At 31.0% G+C, this 27,982-nt stretch overlaps 2 protein-coding genes across 2 annotated transcripts; both read left to right on the plus strand.

Moving 5' to 3' along the window:
* Nucleotides 1-1,297: 1,297 nt before the first annotated feature.
* LOC137807222 (putative uncharacterized protein YDL057W) lies at nucleotides 1,298-6,441 on the plus strand. The gene is made up of 7 exons (XM_068607728.1): nucleotides 1,298-1,686; nucleotides 2,912-3,027; nucleotides 3,177-3,259; nucleotides 3,960-4,081; nucleotides 4,336-4,497; nucleotides 4,978-5,071; nucleotides 5,973-6,441. Exons 1-7 carry the CDS (start codon nucleotides 1,527-1,529, stop codon nucleotides 6,172-6,174), a joined length of 939 nt encoding a protein of 312 aa, XP_068463829.1. The 5' UTR covers nucleotides 1,298-1,526; the 3' UTR covers nucleotides 6,175-6,441.
* A 1,744-nt stretch (nucleotides 6,442-8,185) lies between these two features.
* On the plus strand, nucleotides 8,186-27,103 carry LOC137807223 (uncharacterized). The gene is made up of 7 exons (XM_068607729.1): nucleotides 8,186-8,489; nucleotides 9,354-9,472; nucleotides 9,634-9,716; nucleotides 9,912-10,033; nucleotides 10,653-10,817; nucleotides 25,649-25,742; nucleotides 26,564-27,103. The coding sequence occupies exons 1-7, from the start codon at nucleotides 8,474-8,476 to the stop codon at nucleotides 26,763-26,765; spliced, it is 801 nt and encodes a 266-aa protein (XP_068463830.1). The 5' UTR covers nucleotides 8,186-8,473; the 3' UTR covers nucleotides 26,766-27,103.
* The last annotated feature ends 879 nt before the right edge of the window (nucleotides 27,104-27,982 follow it).

Below are 27,982 nucleotides of genomic sequence, written 5' to 3' on the forward strand. Positions count from 1 at the left end.
ATCCTTTATATAAATTGTTTTATAATTTTAGTCAAAGTGTGGTTTTCAATATCTTCTCCCTATCGAGGATTTCGATATCTGCGGATGGTTGAAATACGCCTTAATTAATTTAATAACAGCTATTAGAATGGGTTTTTGATATATTAGAAATTGAGTTTTTAACTTAATTTAACATTATGTAAGAGTTGCTCTTTTTTATACACATTATTTTGGTTATTAGCAAATGTGTAGCTTTTAATATATTATACTGTTAAATGTTAACTATGTTATAATGTGTTCCAAATCTTAAACCATTGTATGGAAATAATTGAAATAGATTGTTTTTTTTATGTGAAATTAATTTAATTTGAGATTTTAATTCATCAATTCATTGGAAGTAGTTATAGTAGGTATCATTCTGCAATTAAAACAATTTAAAAAGAAAACTAATAATTTTTGAAAAAATAATAATCATTTCACATTTAAAATGATTCATTTCAATTATTTTCTTAATATAAGTATTTGAAAGGTTAAAGTTTAAATAAGGAATGAAAACTAATTTTGTGTTATAATATAGAGAAAAAAAAATAACATATTTAATATATTATATATTATATTTACATTAAAAGTTGCACATTTTAAATGAGGTATGTAAGATTAGATATTTGGGAATATTTTTACTGTGATAATTGATTCAGTAACAATACAGATTCTAATCCTATCTTAAAATATGAGGTTTAATTCAATGCAAACGTTGACTCAAGATAGAAACTTACTTGGACTTGCATATAGTTAATGAGATTTTTTACGAAAAAGAACAATTGACATGGTTGTTTACTGTTAGTTGTTTTACACCCTTTGATGATAAAAATGAATCTAAAATCCTTATTACGTGTCACAGATGTAAAGGGCAGTTTAACTAAAATTAGATTTTGAATTGGTTTTTGTAGTAATAAAAAAATCCAATCATCGCCACCTATTACTATTATTATTCCTAACGGAAACATAAGCATGCCACTCTATATCATTTTTTAATTTTATTATAATATATATTCTTTTTTATTATAAATTTGTACTATAATATTCTAATCTATATATAAAAATATAATATACGTAAAGAAGATGGAAGAACTAAAATAAAATCAGTAAAAATTAATTTAAATTTAGTAAATGAATAGTATTTTTCAAAATTAATCAAAACATAGAGAAATTAATTGTTATTTCTTTAAAAACAAAATTGAGAAATAATTGTGTGGACAGAAAAACGATCACGAGTAAAATCCTTGTTATATATTGTGTAGATTATTATTTTTTGTATGTTTCAAAAGAAAATTTGGCTGGACGAAAGTATGTATTCATGTTTTATTGGATAAATATTAAATAAAATTATAAAATAAAATCATTTCAGGGAAATCACGTGTTGGCTTTGCAACACAGTTTTCGTCGAATTCGTACAACGTTTATTCGTAAATTCCAGTATAATATAATATATTTTTCACTCATTATTTTAAAGTAACTTGGATCATTCTAATTCATGATCACATCATATGATTACTGTCTGCACGGGTCCTGTCGTAAATTTGTCTCCTCAGTTTTTTGAATTCAGGAAGCTTTCACAGCTAATCTTTTCTGGTATTTCTCGCAAGCCGATTCGCATTTCAAGAAAAACCCTGAGCTTGAAGATGGCCCAATCTTCCCAAAACCCTTGTGAGTTCATTTTCTGGTGTTTGACACTTGATATGAGAATCGATGACTTGAGTGACTCTGCCCACAATCATTAGGTAGCAAAGGCTTCACCTTTAAGTACTCGAAACAGCTTCCATGTGGTTTATTTTGAAGCTACTGATTTAATCCATTGTTACAACAATCCAGAAATGGTTTGTGGGGTAGCAAAAATTTGACTTATTAGCACCATCTTGAACTAAATGTTGGCTGAGTGCTTTTACGTTGTTTACATGTTCTGTATATTTGTTTGGCACTGAGATCGTGCGTTTGTTTGCATGTTACCTGGAATTACAATGTAAATTTACTTGTTAAGCTAACAGTTTTTAATGGGTTCCATAATTTTATGTTCAAAGTTTTTTGGGTTGTCTTCCTCTTCAAATGCTATTTTGTTTACATATTTTACAAGAAAACACAATTTATGTATCTTAGTTGTGGATTGATGGAACAACAACACTCTGCATGCTTACACAAATTGATGAGCTACCGAACCCCATCTGATTCTTCATTTTCTTCCTAGTCCTACCAATTAGATAGTGTTACCAAATCTAGCTTAAAATCAAGCTTCTAATTCAACCCTTTTCCTTTTGTGTCAAAATTTGCTTGTACATCTTCCTCAGTTTCAGACGTGTTGAAGAATGTTTCTTAATTTTTCTCATAATGCTTACCATATGTATAAATCAAATTGATTTTATGTTCATTGTCAAGGGCCTTCGCCCTTTAACTGTACCACACCCAGGGTTCACCTCATCGTAGAGGTCTGCTGTCCTTGGAAACAGGATTTCATACATTCCATGATTTATAATTTTTTGCTATGCCAATCAAAATATCATGCAAAGAAAGTATCCGAAGTGGTTAAGTATGTGTTAGAGCATCTGTTAACTTTAGCCTTTTAATTTCTCTGTTTCTGTTTTTATTTGTAGAGATTTGTTTTCCTGTAACTAGTTTCTATTTATTTCTAGTAATTAAGTTAGCAAGATTATTTCATGTAAATACTAGGTCGAGAGTAATTAGTCACTTAGAATATTTGTAATCAGCCTCTATTACAGATTTGTGAAAAACATTAATCTTTTTCTCATATTTCAGGTGTATGGTATGGTGATACTTAGTATTTGAAATAAAGAATGACAATGATTAATCTAAGTTGCGTGTTGAGTATTCGATCAATTACAAAGAATTTGATTTCCCACTTTTGAGTTACTTTTTTCAGCTCGGCAGCAGAAAGTCATAATAACTAAAAAGAATGACAATAAACTAGTAGGCATTCTTCATGAATCTGGAACTGAAGAGATTGTCATCCTATGCCATGGTCTTGGATCCACCAAGGTTAATTTCCCCTTTTAATAAATTATGAGCTCACTTTTTATTATTATGTAAATGCTATTAAAAATTAATATGACATCTCATTTCATTATCCATACACATTATCTTGATTCAATTATTTTCATTGTTTAATTAAATTTGTCTATCTCCAGGAAGATGATGTCATGACAAATCTTGCTGCTGCTCTAGAGAATGCTGGAGTCAGTTCTTTTCGCTTTGACTTCACTGGAAATGGGTAGATATCTTGTATTACAGGACAAATTGTGAACCTATTTGTTTTTTGCATTCAAAATATGCAATCAACCCTTCACTTTTTGTTGTGAATATCAACGTTACTAGATTCAAAACTATTCTAAAAGTGCGAAGCTAAAAATCTTCAGAGATTCTGCACTGCAAAATGTTCAAAGATTTTATTTATTTTATGCAGTTGTTGGCATACATTAGTAACAATTGTGAAGCATATGATTTTCACTTTAAGGAAACAGATGCTGGATATTTATATATTCACATATGCATTAGTATAGTCTATTATGCAAACGCCGCAAACGCCACTTAACGTTATGTTAATTGTGACTTAGTTATTTTACTTATTCTTGGAATATAAATTTCTCAACTATCAAGATACATTAAATGATCTGTTTTACCAAAAAATAACACATTAGAGGTCATTGATAATAGATATTTAACATTTTATGCAAAAACATGAGTAAAAACAGCAGTTTCTCGTTACAAGGGAATGCAGACACATACTTTATACTTTTTCTAGCTTTCAACAAAGTAATTATTTCCTTAGACAATAGAAAAGTTAAAACCATTTCGTAATGAATCAGCACTAGCTTCTCCACCATGTTCTATGAAACTTCCTCTACCTATTCCTGATCACTAGTATTGTTAGCCATTTCATTTTTTATCTAGCTGTTGAGTTTTCCTTCTAGGGAAAGTGAAGGTTCATTTGAATTTGGTCACTATTGGAGGGAGGTTGATGATCTACATGACGTCATTCAACACTTTCATAGAGCAAACCGTATAGTTACTGCAATTATTGGACACAGTAAAGGTTTGTTATTTACATTCTTACTCGCAAATATAATTTTACTGATGATCAAAGACTTAAATTTCAATCATGTGTTTAATCCATACTCTGAATATAAAACTTTTATTTTTAATCTACTGAGTTAGCCAGTGGAAGTACTAAAATGGAACTGTAGTAATTTTTATCTCATCTGTCAGCCTGTGAACAGTCTTAATGATAAAACTCAATAAATGTAAAGAGAGTTTATGTGAAATTTTATTACTTGTATCCTGATGCAGGAGGTGGCGTGGTGCTTCTTTATGCGTCTAAGTATCACGACATCAAAACAGTTGTCAACCTCTCTGGACGCTATGATCTGAAGGCTGGAATTGAAGAACGCCTTGGAAAAGATTATTTGGAAAGAATTAGGAAGGATGGTTTCATTGATGTGATGCGGTCAGGTAACCTTTCATTTAATCACACAAAATTTACATGCCTCTTACAGCACGTTGTATTGTAAGAGGTAGTTTGAACAAATTCAGTTTCCATTAATTACTTGTTTCCCTACTTTGAATTTATTAAACGTATTTGCTAAAACCAGTAAGCCCAAAACCACTGCTTTTTTGCTTTTGCTATACATTTTATACCAAAATTGGAACTGGGGAATATTCTGTCTTTCATTTTAAGCACTTAGTTCTTGCTGCAATACTTTTATTTTGCCACAGTTCATTCTCTTAAATGTCTGATAACAAAAGAAACCCCAAAAAGCAAAAGAAAAGGGAAACTTGAAAAATTTAGGCAATAATTACACTTGAAAATTTGTTGGCTGCCATCATACGAAATCAGCACATCACATGACATTCTCTGTTTCTATTTGTCTAACACAGGCACACACTTTTTTACATTATTTTACTACCATTTGAGAACATCTCCCATTGCAGGAAGTTTTGATTACCGTGTGACTTTGGAAAGTTTGATGGATCGCTTAGATACAAACATGCATGAAGCATGCCTTCAGATTGATAAAGACTGCAGGTGAGGACAATTTTTGTCTGATCTCTTTTGCGTCACCCTTTTCATCCTTTTGTTTATGAAGAATGTGTGTTGAGTTTACAGAGTTTCTGTAAAAAAGAAGTTAAAACCAATGATAATTTTTTAAAGAATGTGATTTTTCTCTTTTTAATTGAAAATCATGTAGAACTTGTAGAACTATTTGAACCGTTCTTTTTAACCTAGTGGTTGTATTTATGTGCTTTTATTTATCACAATAACCAAGAGTTCTTATCTTGTGTAAGGGTTATATAAGGGGCGTATAAAGTCATTTTCATATGAAGTTGAGAAGATCAAATCTTAGTCGTACCTTCAAGTTTTTTACTTATATGAGTAGGTTTTCTACTTTACAATTGTTGGGAAGTATGTAATAAAGTGTAGACTCATTTCAAGACTAACCGTATCATGTGATCTTCGATTCTTTGTATTTATTGTTTTTTGTCTTTATAACTTGGCTCCATTATGCTGTTTTAACACATTAATTTCATCAAATGTCCCTTGTTTTCCCTTCTCTAAACTTTGATTTTACGAGAGGTGTCCCTAATTATTTCACAACTGCTGAAAATTATGAAATTAGAGAAGGAAATTTACAAGATTGAATATATACTCTTGATATTTTAAATAGAATTGTTTAATTTCAGTTTTGATTTACTTCCTAGTCAATTACGGGAAACCATTGCAGTTTACAAATTTATGAATTCTTTAGTATTTAATTTAGGAGTTCTTATTTAAAAGTGCTTAGAGTAGTTATTTTGAGCAAAGGGAGTTTATTACTGGTGAGAGATGATGAGTAGGGTGGTCTTGTGAACAATAATCTGAATAAAGCTACAAAACCATCACATGCATCCATATAATTGCTAATCTGAAATCACATAATGGATGACAGGGTCCTCACAGTTCATGGTTCTTCGGACCCAGTTATCCCCGTTGAAGATGCATCTGAGTTTGCCAAGATTGTATCAAACCATAAGCTACATATCATAGAGGGAGCTGATCATTCATACACTAATCATCAAGATGAATTGGCCTCTGTTGTTGTGAACTGCATAAAGGAAACCTTGCTCCAGGATAGGGGTACATCTAACTAGGATGTGTAATTGTGGTTGAACTTGCAGTTTTGAGCCAACTGAAATTGCTTAAGGTGACAACATTTCTGTTATGGATGAACCTGCCTATGATGTTCTACAACATGCTTGAGTTCTTCTAGTTTTTGCTTATTAAATTAGCGAATATTGCATCATGGTGAAAATAATGGGAGAGAAATATCTGCTACTGTTATTTGTCTCTGATCAGATGTACAAAAGTCATTTTGACATTATAAATTATGACAATGCAATATGCAAACAGTTATGTCATGGTAGCATATTGTAGCCTTAGTGGGGGTTAGTCCAACATTTGAAGGGTTTGGAGACAACTCATGGCATAATTACGGGTGGCAAAGTGAGTCACTTCGGGGTGGGTGAATTTTTTGAACCTAGCGTGTATTAGTTCGACTTGTCTAACCCGCTGGTCTACCCTCCTTAATTTTTGGTACTTTTAATATCATGTTTTTGAAATCAAAATCGGTGGTTGTCAATATTTTAAATAGAATTTTATTTATATTACTTTTTTTTATATATCATTTGATTTATTTGAGTATTGTTAATATTTATTTTATTTTGATAGGTATTAAACTTTCTTTGATTAAAATATTAAAACTTGATTGAATTTTATTGTTCTTTCTTACATTTTTATTAATGACTAAAACAAAGTATATAGGTCCAAAAAAAAAACTTAAATTTTTTTGAAAAGTGGTGGACTAGCTTTTTTTTTATAAAAATGCTTTCATGTTAGTATCATTATACAACTTGACATCTCAGGCTGACACTTCAAGTAACAACAATTATCTGTTATCACATGAAACAAATATTATTAAAAAAAAAATACAAAATATGGACCAATAATAAGTCGGATCAAAATTGATTGATTTGATATTAATGACTAAAACAAAGTATATAGGTCCAAAAAAAAAACTTAAATTTTTTTGAAAAGTGGTGGACTAGCTTTTTTTTTTTTATAAAAATGCTTTCATGTTAGTATCACTATACAACTTGACATCTCAGGCTGACACTTCAAGTAACAACAATTATCTGTTATCACATGAAACAAGTATTATTAAAAAAAAAAATACAAAAATATGGACCAATAATAAGTCGGATCAAAATAGATTGATTTGATATGTTTTGTCATCCTATTTGGTCATTATCAGTTTTACACATCTTAAAAATGTTGAAAATATTTGTAGGATTATTTCTTGTTCACGGAACCAATTTGAATTCACTGACTTGTTAGTAATAATAAGTTCATTATATTTTTTTTTGGCTAAAGTTGCATCTTATCTGAATTTTTAGTTCAGGTTTGCTCTTTAATTTTAAAAAGTTTCGACCATTCAACCTGTATATTATACTTGTAAGGGATTAAATTAAATTATGTTAACATATTCAACTTTTTTAAAAGTCGTCTTAGCCTTTTTTAAAGCTACTTTTTATTTTTTATAGACAATAATTTCCATAACTAATTTAAGGATAGCAAAAAGTTAGAAAGAAAATTTTCTTAGTGTCAATTGGTCTACTTAGAGAACTAATTACTTATAAAATTAATTATGTACAATTTATTGAGAGTTTTCTTGTGTTTATATTTTTTAATAAAATAAATAAACTTATGTTTATTTATGTAGTTGTCTTATTAGTAAACAGTTTTCTAGTTTTTTAATAAGCAATTCTTATAAAATACTTTCAGAAATATTTATTTTAAATTTAAACAAACTAGCCCATTATGCAATGGAAAAAAAAATTCTATTTTGATTTTTTTATTATGTTATCTGTGTGCATTAATTTTGTTAATGAAAAATACTAGAGCAATATTTTTCAAACATCCTCTTTTATTTGATGAAATTAATGTTATACAAATGGATCAGTAATCAATGTTCAAAGTAGTGACTGATTGAACCGTTAGAATAGTTAAGTGAAGTACATGAACCCTGTTATAAATAATCTGCCAATATTATATGTAACTGATTCTGTTTATATGCCAAATTGATTAAAAATCATTAGTTTTGGTGTTCTGAGTTTAATATCTATGTTGTAACTCTTCATAAATTTAAACCAATAAGAGGGAATCTTAATTAATTTTTACAAAAGTTAACACAGGAGGGAGTAATATTTGACTATTTGTCCTCTTAGATGAATTGGGACCATTACATCAGACAATAATGTTTTCCCTTCTGGCATTACACACAGGGTCAGAGGTTGAGTTATAAAAAAACAGCCTTTGCGGCACTGTAACTCAAATTCAAGAGAGGTTTTCGCAAGCAGCCTGAAAGCAATTTTGCATTCCCAGAACTTGAAGATGGCACAAAACCCATGTAAGTTATTTGTTTTGAAGTTGATTTGATAAGAGCTTGATGTCAAGAGTTTGTGGGTGTTCTTTAACTTTTCGAACACTTTTTTTTTCTTAATTTACGAAGAAAATACAGTGCATGCAAGCAAATTGCCTGTGAGATGGTGGAAGCATCGCATCATCTTACCCAAATTGCTAAGCATCTGATCTTGTTCCTGTCTTCTTTTCTTATCAATTGCATTCTTGCCAATTCTTTCTCACAGCGAACCTTCTAATTCCAAGTTTGAATATTCTTGATTGCATGTTCAGTCTCCAGTTTATTGAAGATTGTCTCTCAATTTTTATCACACTGCATACCATACAAACCAAATTTATTTTATGTTCACAGTAAAGGGACTTCTCCCCTTTTCACCTCACTGTAGCAGTTTCATTCCAGGATTTCAGCTAATTTTAAGCCAAATAGCCTTCACATGCCAAAAGAAATAACATGCAATGGAATGGAAATATTCACAACCACTCTGTCTATGCTGTGTTTCAGACAACTAGGCGTTTCAAGAGAAGTTTTATAAACTACAGATCTCGACTTAAATGATTAGTACTTTTGGCATACCAAAATAATTTTTTTAACATGTTCTGTTGTTAGAAAAAAATATTTGAAATTAAAAAAATTTGAACACATTCTTTATTGTTGGCTATCATTAATAATTTTATAACTTTTAATAAATTTAAACTTTTAGTAGATGTTGGAAAGATTGTGTTAGAGAATGAGCTGCCAATAATCGTTTTGTGTGGTATTGGAAATTAATTATAATGGTTAAAAACAGTAGCATATTGAATATTCAATCAATATCAGAGAAATTGACTTACAACTGTTGAATTATTTTGTCAGCATTTCTGCAGCAGAAAGTCATAATACAAAACAAGTATGGCTATAAACTAGCAGGTATCTTACATGAATCTGGAACCAAAGAGATTGTTATCCTATGCCATGGGGGTCAAGCTTCGAAGGTTACTTTTTCTGTTTTGTAAATTATGAACCCACAATTTTTTTATTATGATGCAAATGTTGTCAGAAATTAATGTGACATCTGATTCCATAACCCATGGATGTACATATAAATGCCTTGATTCAGTTACTCTCATTGTTTAATTATTTTTCCTATCTCCAGGAAAACTTTATCATGACAAATCTCGCAGCTGCTCTAGAGAATGCAGGAATCAGTTCTTTCCGGTTTGACTTCACTGGAAATGGGTAAATTTCCTGTTTTACAGATAAAAACCTAGAGCATATTATTCTGTAATCTTGGTGTTCAATTCAAGATATTCAGCCACTTGTTCCTTCCTCCATTTCTGCTATGTTTATATTAATCTTCTGCTATCTAATCCTGACTACTAGTGTTTCTGTTTAACTGTTTACTTTGATTTAGCTATTGAGTTTTCCTTCCAGGGAAAGTGAAGGTTCATTTGAGATTGGTGGTTACTGGAGGGAAGCTGATGATATACATGCTGTAGCCCAACATTTTCTCAAAGCAAACAGGACAGTTATTGCTATTGTTGGGCACAGTAAAGGTTTGTTGTATTGATGAAATTCTACGAATGACAAGATGTGTAGAAAGAAGCCACCAGATACACTAAGGCAATTGATTTGTGTCAGTATTTTTCTAATTACCAATGATATAAGTAATTTATGGGCAACAATGATTTGGCTGGGACAGAAATCTCGAATGAAACAATAGGATAAGAACAGCACAGTTTCTTACATAAATAATAATTTTGCCTATCTGTAGATTGTTACTGACTGAAAATTAAAGCACGTCTGCATGTGTTTATAGTTCATACTCTGAATAAAAAAACTGTTTCTTAATCTACTGAGCTAGTCAACAGAAGTACTAAAATGAAACTTGAGTAGTTTTTATCTTGGTATGTTTAGAGAGGATTTATGAGAAATTTTATTACTTGCCTTAAACTGTAAAGTAATGTCTGTGATGGCTGTGTTAATCTGTATCCACCAGAAAGGAATAATACTAGTAAAGTTGCTGCATATTTGTGATAGGGCTTAAAACACATCCCTTAGCAAACCTTGCCAACTTCTATCAATATAAAGAAGTCAACAAATTCTGTCACTCTGAATTAGAAAGTTTGTATGCATGTTGAAATTGTTCTGAATGGTTTATGTATATTGGTGCAGGAGCTAATGCGGCTATTCTTTATGCATCAAAATATCATGATGTTAAAACAATTGTGAACCTCTCTGGTAGTCATGATTTGAAGGTAGGCCTTGTAAGTCGTCATGGAAAAGAATTTCTGGAAAGAATCAGGAAGGAAGGTTTCATTGAGTTGAAGGCAGCACCAGGTAACTGGCTACTTAATCAGCCATTTCTTCCAATGCTTATATTGATGTAGAGATGTGCTTTTAAGAGATAATTTTGAAATATCTGGGCTTCATATATTTGTTTCTCTACTTTTAACTTGCTATTTGTTGCATTTTCTAGAGTGAGCAGGTTCAGAGCCTTTCATTGATTTGTTTCCCTCTTCACTCTTTTTCAAAACAAAACTTCCTTTACTCTTCAAACCAATTGGAGATCTTTCTTCTAGGGTCTTTTGTACCAAAATAGTGCAATTTGTTCCGTTTATTGCGAGGATGGGTAGAAATTTTTTTATTTACGACTTTGGGTAAGTTGTGTCTCGATGGCACACGACTTCGTTTGAAAGAAGTCGTGCTCGTGCCATACAACTTCAGTAACTTCAGTTTCAATTTGAATGTACAGCAAATTCATGTCATGGTAGGACGACTGTGGTTTAATTTAGGGTTGAAATTGTGCATGATTGGGGCAACTTTGATAAAAAAATTGATTAGGATTAAATGAAGTAGTGTCACAACCTTGTACAACTCCAACTTTGTATTAATTTAGTGGTTGTGGAAAAATTTATGATGTGTGGAATTTTTGAAGTATATTGTGGTTTATATTATTTTTCCGAGAAAAAAGAGTATGATTAAATATAATAAAATAAGAAGAACATTAGGTAAAATAAATTATATTGAAAGTAACAATAACATTGTTTTTATTACAAAAAAGAAACAAACTATTTATGAGACGATGTGCCACATGGGGTCTTCTTCTCTAACTTTGAGGCTGTCATTGTGGCTTATGTTCAGTAATAGGAGGTGGTGGTTCTGGACCATTATCATTGTGTTGTGGTTGGTTATCGTTGGGTGGATTATCAAACCCGTGTGAAGGCATTGTAGATCGATAACAATGCTAACAATGCATTGATGATACTGGATGGAATGTTGATGGTGGTGTCATTGTGAAAGTACAAAAAATGTTTGATGGACTAGAAAACATGTTTTGTTGCGATGGAAAATTGGTGAAATTGGACGAAATCTGTTGGTACAAAAATTTGATAGTTCATATATCTTAACATTTCGCTTGGTTGACCAAAAGGTTGTTGTTGAACATTTGAAGAAGACCCAACATGATAGTTGTGGGGGCTCTAAAGTTCAGGTTGCTGTAGGTGTCGTGCCGATGGAAAAGAATGTGTTAGTTTAGTTTGAATAAAATTACAATAACAAGGATGAATTGTTAAATGAACTTACATCATCATCATCAACCGTAAGTTGTAAATGCATTATGCACTAGATAGTATGTCCAATGTACCATTGCATGTGTAGTGTATTACCACGCAAGTGACCATTTTCGTGAACTAAATTACTTAAATTACACGGTTATGTTAGTCATTCCACATTTTTAGTCAACTTGTGTGATATTGTGGCCAATGTGGATCAATTATTCCTCTCATGTTTTCTTTGTGCATCTGATTTAGGTTTAATGGGTCAGTTGGAATACTTTGGCAAAATCTAAACTGTTGCATAACCTGATCAGCTTGATGTACTTCAATTTTTGCAAAACATATAAGAGGAACAATCATCTGATTTGGAGAAATATCAATGGTAATTGAACGACTAAATTCATTGTGGTAATAAGGAGTCCATAAGAATTGTCAAGAAATTTTTCGTTAACATGAGGATGTGGTAAATTATGGCAAAATGTATAATAGTTAAAGTCGGATAACCTATTAGGATTGTAGGTGATCAAATTTATCACATAATTGAGTAACTGTAGTGGTGGATGTGTTGGTCCTTTGCATCATCCGAAACCATCTTACATCAACAATAATTATGTTAGACTTAAACACAACAATGGTCAAAGTATGGTTACATTAAAGTTTGTTATATGGGAACAAACAAAAATTAAAATAATATTTTTTTTACAAGTGGAAAAGCAAGGTCTGCAACTATATCTTCATCAATTAATGGCTCAAGAGGAAGACAAATGCATGTAATGCGGTCCCAAATTCAACATTGCAGAAGTAACATGCAATTTCTGATATTGTCTTGCTTGAAATCTATTTTGTGGTTCAGAGCACGATAAACAATTGAGCCCCAACTATAATTTGACACGTTTATTGAGGTTAATCAATAATAAAATATACATAAGATGGAGTCTTTTGATTGATGTATCAAGCATTAATGAACTTCCAATCAACATTAATGTGTGCTCGTGTATGTTGTGTTTTGACAACATAACCTACATCATTTGAAACTTCCTGAAAAAATTTGTTGAACCAAATGATTTTATTGAATTTCCCTTTACTATAGTTGCAGATGACACCGAAACTAACAATTGTTAGCATCGGGAAACCAGGTCAACATTACTCACACCAGTGATTAATTCTCAATTAATTGAACACCAAGTTGCATTGCCACGTCTTCTAGTGTCACTGTTGGCTCTCCTAGTGGGAGATGAAAGGTGTGAGTTTCTGTTTTCCACCTCTTCACTTAAGTTATGACCAAGTGATGGTTGATCTTGATATGTGCCAAAGTCAATAACTGATGACTATTTTACCGTAAGTGTACATAAATAACAGTTGAATTTTCAAGTACAAGATTCACTAAATAGAAAATAATATAATAAAGTTTGTTGGAAGTTTGTTGTGTATGATTGCAAGAATGTAAATAAAACAAAGTAAAAAGTTGTTGATTCAATTGAGAAAATTTAGATTGAGTTCATCCTTCTTACTATTTTGTATTTTGAAAAGCATGATAATATTCTACCTCTGATTGATATTGATGCTCATATAAAATTCATTTATATTGATTACTCGCATATAACATTATTAAGATAGTCTTCTAAATATCGATTCCTCGCATATTTAGAAAAACTTCTTATCGTTACAAGCAGATGTTGATAGTAATTAACATTTCAAATATATTCCTAACATTCAAATATGTTAAGCATTATCATTTATGTTAGATGCTTAGAAGTACTTTTCAGCCAAATCTAAGGATTAAAATCATATAAAACAAGCTTTAAGAATAAAATGACAATACCAATAATCAATCAAGAACATAATATTATATTTAAATATTACCTCAATACATAAGAATTTGAACATATTACTTTCAATCTCAAATCGTAGAATTAGCCACTCATGTTGGTCATTACAAGCATGGATAACAAGAAAAGAAGATTCAGGATGTTTCTTATTGACGGTTACCTCCTCTAGGGTTTTCTATCACCTTCTATTCTCCCAATTATGTCTAGAGTTATGCCTCGTGTATCATATTTAACCTAGTTATGCTAGGGCTAAGTGACTTCTCGCTTAGGCAAGCTACAACTTGCTTAAGCGAGTTGGACGAGAAAAAGCCTAACTTCGCTGGAGTGATCTCGCTTGGGTGAGTTCCTCTGGAGTGCTTATGGCTTAGGCGAGTTTGGGAGAGCTTTTAAGCATTCTAGCTTTTCCTTTTCAGCTTGCCTATTCTCCTTTAGCTCTTTCATCTTTATTTTCCCCTAGAATCTTGAAATTAACACAAATTTGGGAATAAATCGTTCTTATTCATATTATAATCACAAAATGTGTAAAAAATGGTTAAATTATAGTTATTTTATCAATAAATATTCATAAGTGTTTGTCTTTTAATATGAAATATTACAGAAATATGACACTTATCAGTAACTGGTCAAATTCGACATGATGAATACAATTTTTTTTACTTGTTCGTCAAGTCTGTTATGATGGTTGACAACCTAAATAGCATGTCGTCTAGGTTGAAGTAGTCTTTCATTACCCTTCCATATTGCCTTAGTGACATGTTTATGTTGGAGACACAATCGAGACTTATCGACTGAAATTCGTTGATTATAGGCAATTGATGCTCTAACCTATATTTTGAATGTAGTAAATATAGGTTCTATATAGTAAAAATAGGTTGTATATAATATATTTATACTATATGCAACCTATGTCAACTTTATGCCACTTGGTTTTGCTGTATGTAACCTATGTTTACTATATGCAACTTATTTCTACTATATGCAACTTGTTTCTACTATATGCAATTGTTGTCTACTATATCTAACCTATGTTTATTATATGTAATTTGTTTTTACTTTATGGAACTTGTGTTTACTACATTCAAAGTATAGGTTTAAACATTAGTGACATATAATCAAAGACTTTCGGTCGATAAGTCTCTGTTGCGTCTCCAACACAAACATGTACGAGCACACATATTAACATTGATTGGAAGTTTATTAATGCACATAGTTTATCTTATGTATCTTTTATTATTAACTAATCTTAATAACATATCAAATTACATGATATAATCCTAGGCTAGGATTGCATCATTACACTTGGGGTTAGGTGTTTTCACATGTTTGTATCGTGCTCTAGATCACAAAATAAATTTCAATTAAGACAATATCAGAGGTTGGATGTTACTTCTACAATGTTAGACTTGGGACCGCATTACATGAATTTGTCTACCTCTTTGGTCATTAAGTGATGAAGATATTGTTGCAGGTCTTGGTTTCTCAATTGCAAAAAGGTTATTTTAATTTTTGTTGTCCTTTATAAACTTTGACGTTACCATACACTTCAACCATTGTGGTGTTTAAGTCTAACATAAATATTGTGCAAAGGACCAACACGTCCACCACTACATTTACTCAATTATGTGATACGTTTGATCACTTACAACCCAAACAAATTCTCGACTTTAACTATCCATGTTACTATTATACATTTTGTCATAATTTACCACATACTCGTGCTAACAACAAATTTCTTGAATGTTCTTGTGGACTTATTATCATCACAATCAACTTATTCATTTGATTACCATTCATATTTCTCTTGTAAGTCAGACGATTGTTCTTCTTACATGCTTTGCAACAGTTGAAATACATTAAGTTGACCAGGTTATGCAGCAGTTTAGGTTTTGCCAAAGTATTCCAACCGACCCATTAAACTTAGATTAGTTGAACAAAGAGGACATGAGAGGAGGAACTGATCCATATTGACCACAATATCACGCAAGTTGGCTAACAATGTGGAATGACTTATTACTTATTTTACAACAAGTGCACCGTGTTGTTAGAAGTAATAATTTGTTCATAATAATAGATATCAAACCCACAAGAAACAGTTGAATAAACAAGTAAAAGATTCACTAAATAGAAAATAAAATAATAAAATTTGTTCAAAGTTTGTTATGATTGTAATAATTAAAAAGAAAACAAGTCAAAGAGTTTGTTGCTTCAATTGGGAAAATTGAGATTGAGATTTATCCTTCTTACTCTTTTGTATTTTGATTAACATGGTAATATTCCATCTTTTGATTGATATTGATGCCCATATAAAATCATTTATATCAATTCCTCGCATATAAAATTATTAAGAGAGTCTCCTAAATATTGATTCCTCGCATATTTATAAAAACTTCTTATCATTATGATTAGACGTTGATAACAATTAACATTTCAAATCTATTCCTAACATTCAAATATGTTAAACATTATCATTTAGGTCAAAAACTTAGAAAGAAATTTCCAAGCAAATCTAAGGATCTAGATCATATAAACAATCATTACAAATAAAATGGCAATACCAATCATCAATCAAGAACATAATTTTATATTTAAATATCACATCAAACATAAGAGTTTGAAAAAATTACTCCAAATCACAAAGGGTAGAACTAGTCATTCATGTTGGCTATTACAAGCATGGAGAGCAAGAAAAGAAGATCTAACACGTTTCCTTTGGAAATGCTGAAAAAAATAGGTGAAGTGGAGATTAAACCCACCAAGATGCAGCTACAGTTAGCAGAGAGATCAATCAAATATCCTTATGGTGTGGTTGAAGATGTTATTGTTAAGGTGGATAAATTCATATTTCCTATGGATTTTGTTGTGATGGACATTAAAGAAGATGAGAAGGTTCCATTGATACTTGACAGACCTTTTATGAAGATTGTTAGACTCTTAATTGATGTTGATAAAGGAGAACTTCAAGTTAGAGCTCAAGATGATGTAGTAACTTTTTAATCTTTTTAATGATCTAAAAAATTCTAATGCATGGAAGGAATGTTCACAAATAGATGCAACAAAGGAAGTATTTCCTACTAAAGAGCAATTGGATATGTCAAAGTCAATTGAGGAGGTTATACATCATCAAAGTTCAAAGACAGAAGTGGAAGATAAAGTTCAACAAGAGATTATTGTAGAAAAATATGAATATAGACCAGGGCAACCCATAATGTTTAGAGAGGCGAAACGAGGGTTGAAAAAGAAGGGGTCAAAATTATGGGTTATCAAGAAACTCAAGATTGGTGGAACAATTGAACTTGGAGACCCATGTTCAAGACAAACAAAAGTTGTAACCAGGAAATTGTAGCAACAAAAAGGTCATCCACCTTGATAAAAACAGACGTCAAGCTATACGACGTTAAATAAAGCGCTTGCTGGGAGACAATCCAATATTCTTATTTTCATTTTTATTATTTTATTTTGTTGTTAGGATAAGATTTATTTTTCATAAAATAATTGCAAAATTTCCTTCAGGGAATCTCGCCCAAGTCTAATACTCCACTCCCAAGCGAGTTAAGCTTGAGAAATTGGATGCTCTCTAGAGCAATCTCGCCCAGGCGAGATCCATCGCGCTCAGGCAAGATGAGCACGAAAAGTTGGGGGCTCTCAAAAGAAATCTTGCCCAGGTGAAATATGTCACGCCAAGGCGAGATATATCACGCCCAAGCGAGATCCCACTTACAATGTTTTTTAAAAACACACGAAAAGGTTCATTTGCCCCCAATTTCAGAAACCCTTGGTGAGAATTACCTTGCGATTTTGCTAGCTTAAAATTGCCCTCATTATCAATTTTTTATCTTCCAAGTTCAATCCCTTGCTCAAATTGTGTTGTGTAAGTATTTCTACATCTATTTTATGCCTTAATTTCTCTTTCAACCCATGGATTAATGTTTTTTATTTCAATTTTTGGGATTTTAGGGTTTGTGATGATTATCTTGGATTTATGTTATAATTGTGATTGCATAACATTGGTGGATGTTTTTGGTAGCCTGATTCTGATTTTGGATGGTTAATAAGGTTCAAATCACTCATTAAACTCAATTTTGGAAATGCACATGAGGTGTCTGATAAAATGCTTCTTTGAACATTATATTGAATTAGTTGGGTTTAGATACATATTCTCATGAGTGAAATTAATGTATGTGTGTTCTTGTGTAAGGCAGTTTCAGAAAAGTGTTTTTGGAAACTGTGGTGTTGCCAAAGAGTGGTGTGTGTTCTTGAGGGGTTCAAGATCATCACTCTTGGTGTGTGTTTTGTAATATAGGTTAGATTACATAGTGAATTCTCAGTGGTTAGCTGAGAACTGGATGTAGCTTTTGGTTAAGAGTGAACTAGTATAAACCTCTTTGTGATTCTCTCTATCTCTTCTCTTATAAACTGTTTTAACTTGGTTTTATATTTTGCTGGTATAAGCAACCGGTTGTTTTGAGAAAACAACAGGTTGATTTTTCATAAATAACCTTGAATCAGAAATTTTATTGAGTTGAACAGAAAATCAATTGGTTGATTTTTCAGAACTTTTTATTCTACTTCCAAACTTTGCGAAAATCTTGTGAAAACAATTCACCCCCTTTTGTTTAGGTCACTAATTCTAACACATTATGGGTTGCCCTGGTCTATATTCATCTTTTTCTACAATAATCTCCTGTTAGACTTTATTTTCCTCTTTTGTCTTGGAACTTTAGTGATGTATAACTTCCTCAATTGGCTTTGACAGGTCAATTGCTCTTTAGTAGGAAAGACTTCATTTGTTGCATCTCTTTGTGAGCATTCCTTCCATGCATTAGAATTTTTTAAACCATTTAAAAAAATTAAAAGTTACCCCATCATTTTTAGCTTTAACTTGAACTCCTTTATCAACATCAATTACGAGTCTAACAGTCTTCCTAAAAGGTCTACCAAGTAATAAGGGAACCTCCTTATCTTCTTTCATGTCCATCACAACAAAATCCATAGGAAATATAAATTTATCCACCTTAACAAAAACATCTTCAACCACACCATAAGGGTATTTGATTGATTTGTTTGCTAACTGTAGTTGCATCTTAGTGGGTTTAATCTCCACTTCACCTATTTTTTTTTCCAGCATTGTCAAAGGAAACATGTTGAATCTTCTTTTCTTGCTCTCCATGTTTGTAATAGCCAACATGAGTGACTAATTCTACCCTATGGGATTAAGGGTAATTTGTTCAAACTCTTATGTATTGAGGTGATATTTAAATATAAAATTATGTTCTTGATTGATGATTGATATTGTCATTTTATTTGTAATGATTGTTTCTATGATCTAAATCATTAGATTTGACTGGAAAATACTTCTAAGTTTTTTATCCAAATGATAATGCTTAACATATTTGAATGCAAAAAATAAATTTGAAATGCTAATTGCTATCAACATTTAATCGTAATGATAAGAAGTTTTTATAAAAGGTCTGTCAAGTATCAAGGGAACTTCCTCGTCTCCTTTCATGTCCATCACAATAAAATCCATAGGAAATATGAATTTATCCACCTTAACAAGAATATCTTCAACCACACCATAAGGGTATTTGATTGATCTGTCTGCTAAATGTAGTTGCATCTTGATGGGTTTAATCTCCACTTCACCTATTTTTTTTTCAGCATTGCGAAAGGAATTAAATTTATGTTTGTCTCCAAATCCAATAAGGCCTTGTCCACAGATAAAGCTATAGACACATGAAGTTTAAAACTTCTTGGGTCCTTGGATTTTTTAGGCAAGCCTTTATGAATAATGGCATTGCATCCAACTTCCAACTCTACACTTCTTTCTTCAAAATAACACTTCTTCCTTATAACTCCCTCACATGTTGACTTTTGCTTCGGCATTGCTGCAAAATAATTTTTAGGGAGCAAGTTATCAAAAAATTCTCTCCTTTTTTGAAGGAGCATGAGGATATTATATATCTTTTTTTCAAGAACATCTTTCTCTATCTTTTCTTCCTCACCTTTTTTTTTTCTCTTTCTCATATCTCTCTCCCTCAATCTCATTTTTTTCTTCTTTTTCAGTTACTACATTATCACCATCCCTCTCTCCTGCTATTTTACCATGTTCCGCGACAATTGTATTGCAATGCTCCTTTGGGTTGATCTTGGTGTTGGTTGAAAATTTGTCACTTTGTCGCTTTGCTAACCGTTTTACAATTTGTCCCACATGAGTTTCTATATTTCTGATTGTCGTCATATTATTTTCGTGACTGACCATATTAGCCTTCATGAATTTCTCCAAGGTATCTTCAAGTTAATTCATCCTTTCAGGAATCGAAGGATAATTGGGTTGTTGTTGTTGTTGGAAAGGACCTTGCTTATTGGATGAACCATTATCTTGTTTCCACCCAAAATTTTGATTTTGATTGCTTCTCCAACCTTGAGAGTAATTATTATTGTTAGAGAAACCACCTTGCCTTCCGTTATTACCCATGTAATTTACTTATGCTTCAGATGAATTGTTTTGATAAGAACAATGACCACTGGGATGATCACCTCCACAAAAAATCACACCTGATTAGTTGACTCTGGCTTTGAGATGATTGCACAACTTGTAATTGTTGGGGGCAATTTAGCCATTTGTGCAATTAATGTCTTAATTTGTTGTGTCAAAATTTTATTCTGAGCCAATAATGCATCTAAAGTATTCAACTCTAACAACCTTATCTTTTGAATACCTTGTCTATCATGTTAGGCTTAATAATTTGTTGATGTAAATGCATCAATATTTTTTGTCGCTTGTTCCACATCAACGGTCATCATTGTGTTGCCAGCTGCAACATTTAGGAGCATCTTAGTATTAGATTTTAGACCATTATGAAATATGCTCAGTTGAGCAATGTCTTCAAACCCATTATTTGAGCATTTTCTCAGCATCATTTTGAATCTCTCTCTTGTCTCACAAAGGGCTTCATTTGCTTCTTGTCTGAACATAGAAATATCAGACTTTGCTTTGATGAAGCAAGATATTGGAAAAAAAATTGTAGAAATTTTTCTTCTACATTCTTCCAGCTAGTGAGACTTTGATTTGGATGTGATTTAAGCCATTCTTTAGCTTTCCTACCAATGAAAAAGGAAACAAGCGCATATAAACAATTTTAATATCACTTGATTGAGAGCCCATTGTTCCCACCAATTCATAAAATGTAGACAAATGTGTATATGGATCATCATGATCCCTGTAAATTGATGGGTACTAATGAGACTAAGGAAAACATGTTTCATCTCCAAGGTGTTATAATTGATGGCTTAAACAAAAGGGGGGGGGGGTGAATTGTTTTTAAAAGATTTTCAAAATTACTTTACTTTAGAATGAACCTTTATCAATCAACTCAGATAAGCATTCCAACAAGTCAATCAAATAGTATAACAGAAACAAATATCAGAATTTCAATTGGTTAAAACACGATTTAATCGGTTGTTTATGGCAACAAAAATATCAAACAGTTAGAGAGACGAGAAAGAGAGATTTACACACAATGTTTATATTGGTTCACTCAATCCCTGAGCTACATCCAGTTCTCAGTCAAACCACTGAGTGTTTCACTATGTAACCAAACACAGATTACAAACACCCACAAAGAGGTGATCCTGAAACCACAAGACCTACTCACCCTCTTTGAACACAGCACACACCTCAAGCCAAAATCACACCGACTTTACAGGATTTTACAAACACGTTTATAGAATGTAATATGAACAATTACAAGAAACTAAGACAGGGTAGAAAACACATGGAATAAGTAAACCAGAAGCCCTATGATCAGCTCTTGAATCACAGCAAAACTCAAAAGCAATCTTGCTAAACTTGAAAAACTCCTTTTCACAAACAAATTGTAATCTCTCTTTTTGATCTCAAATCAGAGTGTAAAACTTCTATATTTCTCTCTCGTGAAACTTTTGAAAAAAGGCTATATTTATAACCTTTGAAAAACTACCGTTTAAGGCAGATTTGAACAACTGAATAAGTTAAAACAGGTTTTCAAAATACTGTTATGAAAATTTACTTTTAATTGGTTGAAACCACGATATAACCGGTTGAATGGTTTCAACAGTTACACAACTGATTCAAAAAATAGCTTCAAAACTCCTTTGTCAGCTAAGTGACAAACAACCGATTGTCTCGAAACTTTAATCGGTTGTTTTTCCCTTTGCATGGAAAAAACACTTAGTTCTTTAAAACATATTGAAACAAGCTTTCTGTAGGAATCAAAACTGATCTTACAAAGATTCTAAACCCAAACCTAAAACACAGCACAACTTCAGGTTCCATGAGGATTTGATACATCAAAGCTTCCCATCTTCAACACAAGTACTACAAGTACTAGAAAAATGTCTAGGGCCTTACTACATGACATAATCTCCAAGTGTTCTTCGAAAGGGTGGTGCTTGCCCTTTTGTCATGTTGCTTTCCTCCTAAATAATATTAGTGTGAAAAAAAGAAGTGGTTGAGGATTCCTTTCTAGTGTCGCCTTGTTTCTCTTTTTTCTTTGTCTTTTTGTTTCTTTAGTTTCCCTTAAATCTCTGCTTCAAATAATAATTAGTCTTTGGGAATTTGACCTCTTAATATCATATAAGACATCTAAATTAAGGATTAGCACAAGGATTCACTCACAGTAACAGAATAATTTTTTCTTAAAAAAAATTAAAATTGAAAATTAAACAAAATAAAATAAAATAAATTCAAATTAAATCTGAAAAAAATTGCAATTAAAATAAAATAACAAAAATAAAACAATACACAAAAATAAAATAAATAAATAAATAAAACAAAAACAATTAAGATATTCACAATATTTAAGAATTTGTACTAAAAAATTCAATTGTTCTTCGACAACGATGCCAAAAACTTGATGACTTATTTTACGACAAACGCACCGTATTGTTAGAAGTAATAATTTGTCCCTAAGGAGAGATATCAAACCCACAAGGAATTGTTGAATAATCAAGTAAAAGATTCACTAAATAGAAAAAAAAATAATAAAGTTTGTTTGGAGTTTGTTATGATTGTAATAACTAAAAAGAAAATAAGTCAAAGAGTTTGTCGCTTCAATTGGGAAAATTGAGATTGAGGTTCATCCTTCTTACTCTTTTGTATTTTGATTAGCGTTATATTTTACCATTTGATTGATATTGATGTTCGTATAAAAATCATTTATATCGATTCCTCACATATAAAATTATTAAGTGACTCTCCTAACTATCGATTCATCACATATTTATAAAAACTTATTATCATTACAATTAGACGTTGATAGCAATTAACATTTCAAATTTATTCCTAGCATTCAAATATGTTAAGCATTATCATTTGGGTCAAAAACTTGTAAGTACTTTTCAGTCAAATATAAGGATCTAGATCATAGAAACAAGCATTACAAATAAAATTACAATATCAATCATTAATCAATAACAAAATATTATATTTAAATATCACCTCAATACATAAAAGTTTGAACATATTACTCTCAATCCCAAAGGGTAAAATTAGCCACTCATTTTGGCTATTACAAGCATGGAGAGCAAGAAAAGAATATCTAACATGTTTCTCCTTGACAACTTTCTTCTCTAGGGTTTCTAACACCTTTTATTCTCCCAATTGAATTTCAATTCACTCAATGATGTCTAGGGTTGTGCCTCAAGCCTCTTATTTAACCTAATTGGGCTTTGTTTAATTGACTTCTCACCTGGGCGTTATTGGGCGAGTTGCACGAAAAAAGGCTTAACGTTATTAGAGTGATCTCGCCTGAGCAAGATTGGGTTCGCTTGGGCGAATTTTCTTAACTAGAGTAATGGTAGTTTAAGGAACAAGCTACCTTTATCTATAAATATTCTAAAATCCACTCATGTATTCAGATTTGCAATTAATGAATGAACGGTTCTGAATTTGAACACTCATTCTCTCTAAAGGGAAGGTTGACCTTCTCTTTCCCCTTCATTGCACCTTCAACTCTCACGATTCCTTGCACCTTTTCCTCCATTCGGTACCTTTCTCTTCACATCATTTCACTGCCACGCCATACCTTCCATCAACCAAAAACTTGGATTACATCACACCACTTCCTAATATAGAACATGAGTCACAATAACAACCTCATAATGTAACACATAGTACATAAATAATTTATTTCTTTTATATAATAAAAACAATATTATTATTACTTTCAATATAATTTATTTTACTTAATGATCTTCTTATTTTATTCTATTTAATCACACCTTTTTCCAGTAAAATAATATAAACTACATTATACTTTAAAATTTTCACATATCATAAACTTTTCCACAACCAACCATTGATACAGAGCTCATATCATAAATTTTTCCACAACCATTAATACAAAGCTGATATCATAAACTTTTCCATAACCATTACAAAGTTGAAGTGATACAATGTGATAAGACTTTCAATGTTAAATAAAAATAATTAAAATTATTAGATATGACTTCAACTATTTTTATTTAATATTGAAATTGATACAAATTCGTTCTGCCAACCATGCACAATTTCATTTCTAAATATTTTGAACTAAAGTAATCATATCATGACATGACTTTAGTATATGTCTAGATCAAAACTGAAGTGATGTGGTATGAACACGATCTTTTCAATGTCGTGACACAAGCACGCCAAAGTCATAAATAATTTTTTTTATCCTTTTTTTGCAATAAACGAAACAAGTTGCAGTATTTTAATGAAGAAAAAAGCCCTTCTTTTAGTTTCCAATCTTTGATACAATGTTCCAAATGCATCAATCTTATCATCTTGCTTTAATATAACGCTTCTTGTGAGTGTGAAATAATATATGCCAAATCTTTTCCCAACTAAATAATTACGGAAATAACATGATTTATTGTAGGTACTTAGAATTTTGTCGTCAGAAAACAAAATTTTGGCAATTGTTTTTACTTTACTAGGCAACAGCCGGTTAGAGTTCGGTTCCGAAACCAAATTATGGTCTAACTTTCTTTTTTTTTTAATTATTTTAAAAACCTGAAAATACAAAAAAATCAATTTAAAATTAATAAAATTAAAAATTAAGTGGTGTTTATAATTTTGTATTTAATAATATTTTATTAATAATGACAATGTATATAAAAATTAAATAAAACAGAAAATGAAAGAAATTTAAAAAATTAAATAAATTAAGAAATTAATGTCCAAGCAAATAAAATTGAAATTAGTTAATTTTATTTAATAATTTTATTGTATTGAAATTAATGGAATATTGGTTGTATTAATTGAAATTGTCATTTTACAAACGTGTTATGTATTTTGGTTATTTAAATAAAAATATGAATATTTTTAAAATTTAAGTGATTACAAATACGATAACCAAAATATACTTTTAATTTTTGTGGTGTTTAAGTATATTTGTAAATATGGAATTCTGTGGTTAATTTTTTTTTGTAAATCAATTTTGTACAAATAAATTTTGTGGTTGATATCATCGAACTAAATATCTATTTGTAATTTAATTATTTTGTAATTGAACTTGAAAATTTAGGTAAATTATATAAATTTATTAGTGAAAAATACAAAGTATTGAATTCGTTTCTAGTTGGTTTTCCAGCGACAAGTGTAAAAATAACTCCCAGAATTTGGTTCTTTGGAATCAATACCAAGCTATTTCTGTAATTGTTTGGAACACTGTGCTCTTTTGGGTAATGTTGTTGGGAAAAATTTGGAGAAAATAATATCACTTGTGATCTTGAGGACATCTCATGACATGTACTTTGGCAGGAGGCATTAATTATCGTATAACTGAGGAAAGTTTGAAGGATCGATTAAACATAAGTATGCTTCAAGAATGTCTGCATATTGACAAAGAATGCAGGTGAGTCTCTTCTTCACCCTTTCTTCTTCATTACAGAGTTTTATTTTAATCATCCACACTGCAGGTTATAATGGTATATATGGCAGATGACATTTAAGGCATGTCATTTTTAACTTTTTAAGTTTTTTGCCTTCAAGAGCATGCCTCTGCCAAATTTTAAAATTTCATGTTAGAAATTTTGATTTGAAAGATTTTTGTTTGTAAGTTAACACTGAAGAATAAATATGAGAAATAACGAAATAGTTTTTATGAGGATGGTAATGATTCACCAATTAGTAATAGAAACCAGTTTAAAAAAAACATTTACAAAGATTAAAACAACAAAATATTTTAAGGATACAAAATCAAAGTCTGTCATATTTGCAAGGATAAATGAAATAGGAAATGGAATTTATAAGTTGCACTATTTTAATGCTTAGTTTTCTCATTTTTCTTTTCTTCAATAGTACCAGTTTTTATTGCTTCAGTAAAAAGTGAAAGGCATAATAACCTTCCAGACATTTCAGTTTCGAAATTTGCATTGTAAATCATTCAATTACTATGAACCTGGAAGAGGATATCAGGATACTGAGAAAAAGATTAGTGATGTTGAGAATGTAACTAGTGGAGGAGATAATCTTTATCCATGTAATTTGATGTTTGGTCCATGCTTCCAATATGCAAGATAATGTGTTTATGTCTGTATGGAGTATGGACTAGTAATTAGGAATGGATTTAAAGAACTAAAACATTAGTTATGATAATTTGTTGAGGAAAATTGATAGTTTTTATCAGTGAAGTTATGAAATTTCCATAATGAATGGTTGTATAATAAATGACAGGATCTTTACAGTTCATGGTAGTGCAGACATCCAAGTCCCAGCTGCAGCTGCACTTGAGTTTGACAAGATCCTAACCAATCACAAGTTTCATATCATAGAGGGAGCTGATCATGTATATACTGATCACCAAGATGAATTAGCCTCTGTTGTTGTGAACTTCATAAAGGAAACCTTGAACAAGGATAGGGGTGCATCTAGCTAGTTGTCCATCTATCTTTGTTGGTTGCATTTGAGCTCAACATTTTATGTTGTGACATTCGTTTATCTAATGATATAGTTGTGGTAGATGTTGTGTCAAGCCAGTTCAATCCGCCACTGATGAACAAATTTTCTGCTATGGATGAACCTGCCTATGATGTTCCACAACATGTGTTGAACTTTTCTAGATTTTGCTTATTGAATTGGTGAATCTCTCATCATGGTTAAAATAATGGAGAGTGCAATATCTGCCAGTGCTACTAATATTTGCCTCTCATCTGATGTATGAAATCATTGACACTATCAATTATTTATGGCAATGCAAACAGTTATCTCAAGTTAGCATACTGTGAACAGTGCAAAAGCTTTGGTGGGGAGTTAATATCACATTTTGAAGAATGTGGGAACAAATTATGGTATTATAAAAGAAAAAGGTAAGAAAACCTTATGGTAAAGACTTCTTAGTTGTCACATTTTGAAGTAATGATAACTAGTCTTGGAGGGACACTAGCTAAAGTGCTAAAATAAATATAATTTTTAATAAAAAGTTTTCTTATTTTTACTTTCTTCATTAGTGTCTTTGAGACACAGGTGAGCAATACCTTTCAAAAACTATGAAACTATTTAGGTAATTTGATTTCTTGGAAGATGTGGAAGCTTGAGAAATCCTAACCATTATTCTCAAACAAAACATGTGCCATAGAAGTAAAACTGAAAATATGATTTGAATTAATTAACAGTAAAATTGCTTTTGATTGATGGCATAAAAAGACTTGTGAGATAACTTTCTCAATAAAAATGTATAGAAATCCTTTTTCAGAAAAGGAAATTTTAAATGAAATTTTCTTACAACATCAATCTAGTTTATCAAAATCTCCTTCGTCACCCTTCTTCAGTCTTTTTATTGTTTTTTTTCTATCAGTTAGGTTAGGAGTTTACTTGCAAATGCATTTAGTTGAAGTGAATATGTTTAGGTCATTGTTTTATTTGAACAATCATTACCTTTTTTTATCTTTATCTTTGTAATCTTTTTCTATTTATAATTTTTTTATTAGTTTTTTCTGGTTAGAGAAACTTTCCTAAGCACATGAAAACCTAATACTCTCTTAACATTGTTTAGAAAGTGATAAATCATTTGATTATAATTAATCTTCACTATAAATTTGTCTTACCATGTCGAAAAATAAAAACGATCATTAGTAAATTTAATACATTGATTGA

This window comes from Phaseolus vulgaris, chromosome 3, assembly GCF_000499845.2.
Source record: "Phaseolus vulgaris cultivar G19833 chromosome 3, P. vulgaris v2.0, whole genome shotgun sequence".
NCBI classification, from domain to species: domain Eukaryota; kingdom Viridiplantae; phylum Streptophyta; class Magnoliopsida; order Fabales; family Fabaceae; genus Phaseolus; species Phaseolus vulgaris.